Raw genomic sequence first — 8,788 nt, 5'->3', positions numbered from 1 at the left:
ATTTGTGCCCAACTCAGGAAGGCCCCCCTGAGCCCCTGACCCTGGCCCACCAAACAGTGGTTGTGGGTGCATGTAGACTATGCGGGCCCATTCATGGGCAAAATGTTTCTCGTAGTTGTCGATGCATTTTCAAAGTGGATCGAGTGCACCATTTTAAACTCGAGCACCACCTCCACCACTGTGGAGAGCCTTAGAACCATGTTTGCAACGCACGGCATTCCTGACATATTGGTCAGTGATAATGGTCCGTGCTTCACCAGCGCAGAATTTCAAGATTTTACAGTTGACCACGGCATAAATCACATTAAGACGGCACCGTTCAAGACAGCCTCCAATGGCCAGGCGAAGCGAGCAGTGCAAATTGTTAAACAAGGCATTCTAAAAATCCAAGGTCCCATGCTGCAGAGCCGCCTGTCGCGACTGCTGCTGGCATACAGATCTCGTCCGCATTCATTGACTGGGGCTCCCCCCGCGCAACTATTGATGAAATGGACCTTAAAGACTAGGCTCTTATTAATCCTCCCAGACATGCATGAAATTGTTGAGGCAAAGCGCCGGAAGCTAACTGAGTACCATGACCGAAATTCGAGGGGGAGGTGGAATGAGATAGGGGACAAAGTGTTTGTGCTAAAGTATGGCTGGGGTGCCAAATGGCTTGCAGGGACAGTAACAGGCAAAGAGGGCAACAGGCTACTGGTTGTACAAATGGACAATGGCCAAACCTGCCGGAGGCATGTAGACCAAGTAAAAAGTAGATTCACCAACAACACTGCGGAACCAGAGGCAGACGACAATGTGGAACTCACACCACACCTGGCGGACAGACAGAGCGAACAACCTGAGGAAAGGGCAGTCTCAACAGACAACCCAGGCGAGATACCAGCAATCACACCGAAAGAAAAACAGGCACCAAGGCAAACAACTGAACCACAACTAAGACGCTCCACGCGAGAGCGTAGACCACCTGAGAGACTGAATCTATAAAGACAATAAGACCTTGGGGGAGGGTGATGTCATGTATCTCACACTACTGTACATAACTGTATCTTACCATGCTATACATGACTGTAACTAGATATGACCTGTAACCACAAGCATACTTTACCACCAGGGGTGCACTTGCAGGAGACACTGCATACCTGTTCCACACAGGTATATAAAGGCAGGTCTCAGGCAAGTGTGGCACTCGAGAGCTGTGAAATAAAGGTGCAGGTCCAGAGTGACCTTGACTTCAGCATGTGCCTCGTGTGAGTCTGTACTGCAGGGTCAGGACTTTACACTAACATGCACTAATTGGGCTAAAACATGTTTCGATTTTGTAATTTATAAGTCATTCTATGTGGGGAAAAAAGCTCCCTGACAAATAAAAATCGCCACACATTTATTCACAGATACCGCACCTTTAACTGGCTTCACCAGCAAGACCCAACCAGAAAGGCGGCTCCACAACCACCGGAGTGAATCGATTTTTATTTCATCTGAACAGATTCAATCTAGATCTCATTTTTAATCAGTAAATAATGAAACGAAGAAAGGAGGCGGAAATGGTCAGATTGAGCGCCGGCCGAGTTGCGCGCGCGATCAGGCGGCTGGTGGGGGGACCTGGGCCGGAGGGTCCTCAGCCGCAGGAAGATGGCGGCCGCCGCGCGGAGCCTGTGGAGAGGTGAGAGGTCAACGGGGGGTCAGCACCGAGTCCGGTGGCTGCGATTATAGAGCGGCTGGGTCGAAGGGGAGAGAGGTAGAGGTGGAGGGAGGGAGGGGGGGGTGAGAGAGGTAGAGGTGGAGGGAGGGAGGGGGGGGGTGAGAGAGGTAGAGGTGGAGGGAGGGGGGGTGAGAGAGGTAGAGGTGGAGGGAGGGGGGGGGGTGAGAGAGGTAGAGGTGGAGGGAGGGGGGGGCGAGAGAGGTAGAGGTGGAGGGAGGGGGGGCGAGAGAGGTAGAGGTGGAGGGAGGGGGGCGAGAGAGGTAGAGGTGGAGGGAGGGGGGCGAGAGAGGTAGAGGTGGAGGGAGGGAGGGGGGGCGAGAGAGGTAGAGGTGGAGGGAAGGGGGGCGAGAGAGGTAGAGGTGGAGGGAAGGGGGGCGAGAGAGGTAGAGGTGGAGGGAGGGGGGAGATGGGCGGTAGAGGTGGAGGGAGGGCGAGAGAGGTAGAGGTGGAGGGAGGGTGAGAGGGGGGACGAGAGAGCTAGAGGTGGAGGGAGGGGGGGTGAGAGAGGTAGAGGTGGAGGGAGGGGGGGCGAGAGAGGTAGAGGTGGAGGGAGGGGGGGGCGGTAGAGATGGAGGGGAGGGCGAGAGAGCTAGAGGTGGAGGGAAGGGGGGCGAGAGAGGTAGAGGTGGAGGGAAGGGGGCGAGAGAGGTAGAGGTGGAGGGAGGGGGTGGGCGAGAGAGGTAGAGGTGGAGGGAGGGGTCGAGAGGTAGAGGTGGAGGGAGGGGGGAGGTGGGCGGTAGAGGTGGAGGGAGGGCGAGAGAGGTAGAGGTGGAGGGAGGGTGAGAGGGGGGATGAGAGAGGTAGAGGTGGAGGGAGGGGGGACGAGAGAGGTAGAGGTGGAGGGAGGGGGGCGAGAGAGGTAGAGGTGGAGGGAGGGGGGCGAGAGAGGTAGAGGTGGAGGGAGGGGGGAGGTAGAGGTGGAGTGGGGGTTGCGAGAGAGGTGGAGGGAAGGGGAGCGAGAGAGGTAGAGGAGGAGGGAGGGGGGCGGTGGGCGGTAGAGGTGGAGGGAGGGCGAGAGGGGACGAGAGAGGTGGAGGGAGGTGGAGGGAGGGGGGCGAGCGAGGTAGAGGTGGAGGGGGGGGCGAGAGAGGTAGAGGTGGAGGGGGGGTGCGAGAGAGGTAGAGGTGGAGGGGGTGCGAGAGAGGTAGAGGTGGAGGGAAGGGGGGCGAGAGAGGGAGGGGGTGGGCGAGAGAGGTAGAGGTGGAGGGAGGGGTCGAGAGGTAGAGGTGGAGGGAGGGGTCGAGAGGTAGAGGTGGAGGGAGGGGGGCGGTAGAGGTGGAGGGAGGGCGAGGGAGGTAGAGGTGGAGGGAGGGTGAGAGGGGGGACGAGAGAGGTAGAGGTAGAGGTGGAGGGAGGGGGGCGAGAGAGGTAGAGGTGGAGGGAGGGGGGGTGGTGGAGGGAGGGGGGGCGGTGGAGGTAGAGGTGGAGTGGGGGTGCGAGAGAGGTAGAGGTAGAGGTGGAGGGAAGGGGAGCGAGAGAGGTAGAGGAGGAGGGAGGGGGGAGGTGGGCTGTAGAGGTGGAGGGAGGGCGAGAGAGGTAGAGGTGGAGGGAGGGTGAGAGGGGGGACGAGAGAGGTAGAGGTGGAGGGAGGGGGGGCGGTCGAGGTGGCGGGGAGGGCGAGAGAGCTAGAGGTGGAGGGAGGGGGGGCGAGAGAGGTAGAGGTGGAGGGGGGGGCGAGAGAGGTAGAGGTGGAGGGAAGGGGGGCGAGAGAGGTAGAAGTGGAGGGAGGGGGGGGGGCGAGAGAGGTAGAGGTGGAGGGAGGGGGGGCGAGAGGTAGAGGTGGAGGGAGGGGGGGCGAGAGGTAGAGGTGGAGGGAGGGGGGGCGAGAGGTAGAGGTGGAGGGAGGGGGGAGGTGGGCGGTAGAGGTGGAGGGAGGGCGAGAGAGGTAGAGGTGGAGGGAGGGCGAGAGAGGTAGAGGTGGGGGGGACGAGAGAGGTAGAGGTGGAGGGAGGGGGGACGAGAGAGGTAGAGGTGGAGGGAGGGGGGCGAGAGATGTGGAGGGAGGGGGGGTGAGAGAGGTAGAGGTGGAGGGAAGGGGGGCGAGAGAGGTAGAGGTGGAGGGAAGGGGGGCGAGAGAGGTAGAGGTGGAGGGAGGGCGAGAGAGGTAGAGGTGGAGGGAGGGGGGGTGAGAGGTAGAGGTGGAGGGAGGGGGGGTGAGAGAGGTAGAGGTGGAGGGGGGGCGAGAGAGGTAGAGGTGGAGGGAGGGGGGTGGAGGGAGGGGGGGTGAGAGGTAGAGGTGGAGGGAGGGGGGGTGAGAGAGGTGGAGGGGGGGCGAGAGAAGTAGAGGTGGAGGGGGAGGGTGAGAGAGGTGGAGGGGGGGTGAGAGAGGTGGAGGAGGGGGTGAGAGAGGTAGAGGTGGAGGAGGGGGTGAGAGAGGTAGAGGTAGAGGTGGAGGAGGGGGGCGAGAGAGGTGGAGGAGGGGGGCGAGAGAGGTAGAGGTGGAGGAGGGGGGCGAGAGAGGTGGAGGGAGGGGGCGGTAGAGGTGGAGGGAGGGGGGCGGTAGAGGTGGAGGGAGGGCGAGAGAGGTAGAGGTGGAGGGAGGGTGAGAGGGGGGACGAGAGAGGTAGATGTGGAGGGAGGGGGGTGAGGTAGAAGTGGGGAGGGGGCGAGAGAGGTGGAGGGAGGGGGCGGTAGAGGTAGATGGAGGGAGGGGGCGGTAGAGGTGGAGGGGGGGGGCGAGAGAGGTAGAGGTGGAGGGAGGGGGGGCGAGAGAGGTAGAGGTGGAGGGAGGGAGAGAGGTAGAAGTGGAGGGAGAGTGAGGGGGGGGCGAGAGAGGTAGAGGTGGAGGGAGGGGGGGTCGAGAGAGGTAGAGGTGGAGGGAGGGAGGGGGGGGCGGTAGAGGTGGAGGGAGAGGGGGCGAGAGAGGTAGAGGTGGAGGGAGAGTGAGAGAGGGGGGGGCGAGAGAGGTGGAGGGAGGGGGCGAGAGAGGGGGCGAGAGAGGTAGAGGTGGAGGGAGGGGGATGAGAGAGGTAGAGGTGGAGGGAAGGGGGCGAGAGAGGTCGAGGTGGAGGGAAGGGGGCGAGAGAGGTGGAGGGAAGGGGCGAGAGAGGTCGAGGTGGAGGGAAGGGGGGCGAGAGAGGTCGAGGTGGAGGAAGGGGGGCGAGAGAGGTAGAGGTGGAGGGGGGGCGCGAGAGGTAGAGGTGGAGGGAGGGGGGGTGAGAGAGGTGGAGGGAGGGGGGGTGAGAGAGGTAGAGGTGGACGGAGGGGGGGCGAGAGAGGTAGAGGTGGAGGAAGGGGGGCGAGAGAGGTAGAGGTGGAGGGAAGGTGAGAGAGGGGGGGGCGAGAGAGGTAGAGGTGGAGGGGGGGCGAGAGAGGTAGAGGTGGGGGGGGGGGCGCGAGAGAGGTAGAGGTGGAGGGGGGGCGAGAGAGGTAGAGGTGGAGGGAAGGTGAGAGAGGTGGAGGGAGGGGGGGCGAGAGAGGTAGAGGTGGAGTGAGGGGGGCGAGCGAGGTAGAGGTGGAGGGAAGGTGAGAGAGGGGGGGGCGAGAGAGGTAGAGGTGGAGGGGGGGCGAGAGAGGTAGAGGTGGGGGGGGGGCGCGAGAGAGGTAGAGGTGGAGGGGGGGGCGAGAGAGGTAGAGGTGGAGGGAAGGTGAGAGAGGTGGAGGGAGGGGGGCGAGAGAGGTAGAGGTGGAGTGAGGGGGGCGAGAGAGGTAGAGGTGGAGGGAGGGGGGCGAGAGAGGTAGAGGTGGAGGGAGGGGGGGTGAGAGGTAGAGGTCGAGGGAGGGGTGGGTGAGAGGTAGAGGTGTAGGGAGGGGGGGGCGAGAGAGGTGGAGGGGAGAGGCGAGAGAGGTAGAGATGGAGGGAGGGTGAGGGGGGGCGAGAGAGGTAGAGGTGGAGGGAGGGGAGGCGAGAGAGGTAGAGGTGGAGGGAGGGGGGCGAGAGAGGTGGAGGGAGGGAGGGCGAGAGAGGTAGAGATGGAGGGAGGGCGAGAGAGGTAGAGATGGAGGGGGGGTCGAGAAAGATAGAGGTGGAGGGAGGGAGGGGGGGCGAGAGAGGTGGAGGGAGGGAGGGGGGGGCGAGAGAGGTAGAGGTGGAGGGAGGGGGGGGCGGTAGAGGTGGAGGGAGGGAGGGAGGGCGAGAGGTAGAGGTGGAGGGAGGGAGGAAGGGGGGCGAGAGAGGTGGAGGGAGGGTTGGGCGAGAGAGGTGGAGGGAGGGAGGGGGGGTGCGAGAGAGGTGTGGAGGGGGTGAAGAGAGGGGGACACATAGAAACATAGAAAATAGGTGCAGGAGTAGGCCATTCGTCCCTTCGAGCCTGCACCGTCGTTCAATAAGATTATGGGTGATCATTCCATCAGTAACCCTTTCCTGCTTTTTCTCCATACTCCTTGATCCCCTTAACGGTAAGGGTCATATCTAACTCCCTCTTGAATATATCCAATGAACTGGCATCAACAACTCTCTGCAGTTGGGAATTCCACAGGTTAACAACTCTCTGAGTGAAGAAGTTTCTCCTCATCTCAGTCCTAAATGGCCTACCCCTTATCCTAAGACTATGTCCCCTGGTTCTGGACTTCCCCAACATAGAGAACATTCTTCCCACATCTAACCTGTCCAGTCCCGTCAGAATCTTACATGTTTCTACGAGATCCCCTCTCATCCTTCTAAACTCCAGTGTATAAAGGCCCAGTTGATCCAGTCTCTCTCCTTATATGACAGTCCAGCCATCCCTGAAATCAGTCTGGTGAACCTTCGCTGCACTCCCTCAATAGCAAGAACGTTCTTCCTCAGATTAGGAGACCAAAACTGAACACAATATTCCAGGTGAGGCCTCACTAAGGCCCTGTACAACTGCAGTAAGACCTCCCTGCTCCTATACTCAAATCCCCTAGCTATGAAGGCCAACATACCATTTGCTGCCTTGACCGCCTGCTCTACCTGCATGCCCACTTTCAGTGACTGATCAACCATGACACCCAAGTCTCATTTTCCCCTTTTCCTAATCTGCCGCCATTCAGACAATATTCTGCCTTCGTGTTTTTGCCCCCAAAATAGATAACCTCACATTTATCCACATTTTACTGCACCTGCCATGCATTTGCCCACTCACCTAACCTGTCCAAGTCACCCTGCAGCTTCTTAGCGTCCCCTCACAGCTCACACCGCCACCCAGTTTCGTGTCATCCGCAAACTTGGGAGATATTACACACTATTCCTTCATCTAAATCGTTAATGTATATTGTAACGAGCTGGAGTCCCAGAACTGAGCCCTGCAGCACCCCACTAGCAACTGCCTGCCATTCTGAAAAGGACCCGTCTTTCCCGACTCTCTGCTTCCTTTCTGCGACCAGTTCTCTATCCACATCAGTACATTACCCCAATAGCATGCGCTTTGATTTTTCACACCAATCTCTTGTGCGGGACCTTGTCAAAAGCATTTTGAAAGTCCAAATACACCACATCCACCGGTTCTCCCTTGTCCACTCTGTTCATTACATCCTCAAAAATTCCAGAAGGTTCGTCAAGCATGATTTCCCTTTCATAAATCCATGCTGACTTGGACCAATCCTGTCACTGCTTTCCAAATGCACTGCTATTTCATCCTTAATGATTGGTTCCAGCATTTTCCCCACTACTAATGTCAGGTTAACCAGTCTATAATTACCTGTTTTCTCTCTCCCTCCTTTTTTTAAAAAGTGGTGTTACATTAGCTACCCTCCAGTCCAAAGGAACTGATCCACAGTCGATAGACTGTTGAAAAATGATCACCTATGCATCCACTATTTCTAGGGCCACTTCCTTAAGTACTCTGGGATGCAAACTATCAGGCCCCGGAGATTTATCTGCCTTCAATCCCGTCAATTTCCCTAACACGATTTCCCGCCGAATAAGGATATCCTTCAGTCTCCTCTTCTCATTAGACCCTCGGTCCCTTCGTACAGGAAGGGGGGAGTGGAGAGAGAGAGAGGTGTGGGGGAGGGAGGGAGAGAGAGGTGGAGGGAGAGGGAAGGGGAGGGAGAGAGAGGTGGAGGGAGAGGGAGGGGGAGGGGGATGGAGGTGGAGGGGGATGGAGATGGAGGGGGAGGGAGAGAGAGAGGGGGAGGGAGAGAGAGGTGTAGGGGGGGAGAGAGGGGTGTAGGGGTAGGGGGGGAGAGAGGGGTGTAGGGGGAGGGGAGAGAGGGGTGTAGGGAGGGGGGGGAGAGAGGGGTGTAGGGGGAGAGAGGGGTGTAGGGAGGGGGGGGAGAGAGGGGTGTAGGGGGAGAGAGGGGTGTAGGGGGAGAGAGGGTGTAGGGGGAGTGGAGAGAGTGGTGTAGGGGGAAAGAGGGGTGTAGGGGGAGGGGGGGGAAAGAGGGGTTGTAGGGGGAGGGGGGGAGAGAGGGGTGTAGAGGGATGGGGGGGAGAGAGGGGTGTAGAGGGAGGGGGGGGAGAGAGGGGTGTAGAGGGAGGGGGGGGAGAGAGGGGTGTAGGTGGAGAGGGGGAGAGAGAGAGGGGTGTAGGGGGGAGAGGGGTGTAGGGGGGGAGAGGGGTGTAGGGGGAGGGGGTGTAGGGGGGGGAGAGGGGTGTAGGGGGGAGAGGGGTGTAGGGGGGAGGGGGGGAGAGGGGTGTAGGGGAAGATGGGGGGAGAGAGGTGTAGGGGCAGGGGGAGAGAGAGGTGTAGGGGCAGGGGGAGAGAGAGGTGTGGGGGGAGGGGGGAGAGGGAGGTGTAGGGGGAGGGTGGGAGAGGGGGAGCGAGAGAGAGAGAGGGGTAGAGGGGAAGAGAGGGGGAGGGAGGGAGAGAGAGGGTGGGGGGGAGAGAGAGAGAGAGAGAGAGGTGGGGGGGGAGAGAGAGAGAGAGGTGGGGGGGAGAGAGAGAGAGAGAGAGAGAGGTGGGGGGGAGAGAGAAAGAGGTGGGGGGGGGAGAGAGAGAGAGAGAGAGGTGGGGGGGGAGAGAGAGAGAGAGGTGGGGGGGGAGAGAGAGAGAGAGAGAGAGGTGGGGGGGGAGAGAGAGAGGGTGGGTGGGGAGAGAGAGAGAGGTGGGGGGGGAGAGAGAGAGAGAGGTGGGGGGGGAGAGAGAGAGAGGGGAGAGAGAGAGGTAGGGAGAGAGGGGGGAGAGAGAGAGAGGGGAGGGAGAGAGAGAGAGGTGGGGGGGGAGAGAGAGAGTGTGGGGTGGG

General features: G+C 60.3%; 1 protein-coding gene across 1 annotated transcript in view; it reads left to right on the top strand.

The window, feature by feature from the left end:
- Positions 1-1,591: 1,591 nt before the first annotated feature.
- mrps5 (mitochondrial ribosomal protein S5) overlaps positions 1,592-8,788 on the top strand; it is a 195,906-nt gene continuing 188,709 nt past the window's right edge. Inside the window, exon 1 of the mRNA XM_070884570.1 lies at positions 1,592-1,663. Within this exon, the coding sequence (XP_070740671.1) occupies positions 1,633-1,663 (31 nt within the window). The 5' untranslated portion in view covers positions 1,592-1,632. The remainder of the gene's footprint in view (positions 1,664-8,788) is intronic.

The sequence above is a fragment of the Pristiophorus japonicus genome, chromosome 7 (assembly GCF_044704955.1).
Source record: "Pristiophorus japonicus isolate sPriJap1 chromosome 7, sPriJap1.hap1, whole genome shotgun sequence".
Classification (NCBI taxonomy): domain Eukaryota; kingdom Metazoa; phylum Chordata; class Chondrichthyes; family Pristiophoridae; genus Pristiophorus; species Pristiophorus japonicus.
This window is presented reverse-complemented; position numbering and strand designations above follow the sequence as displayed.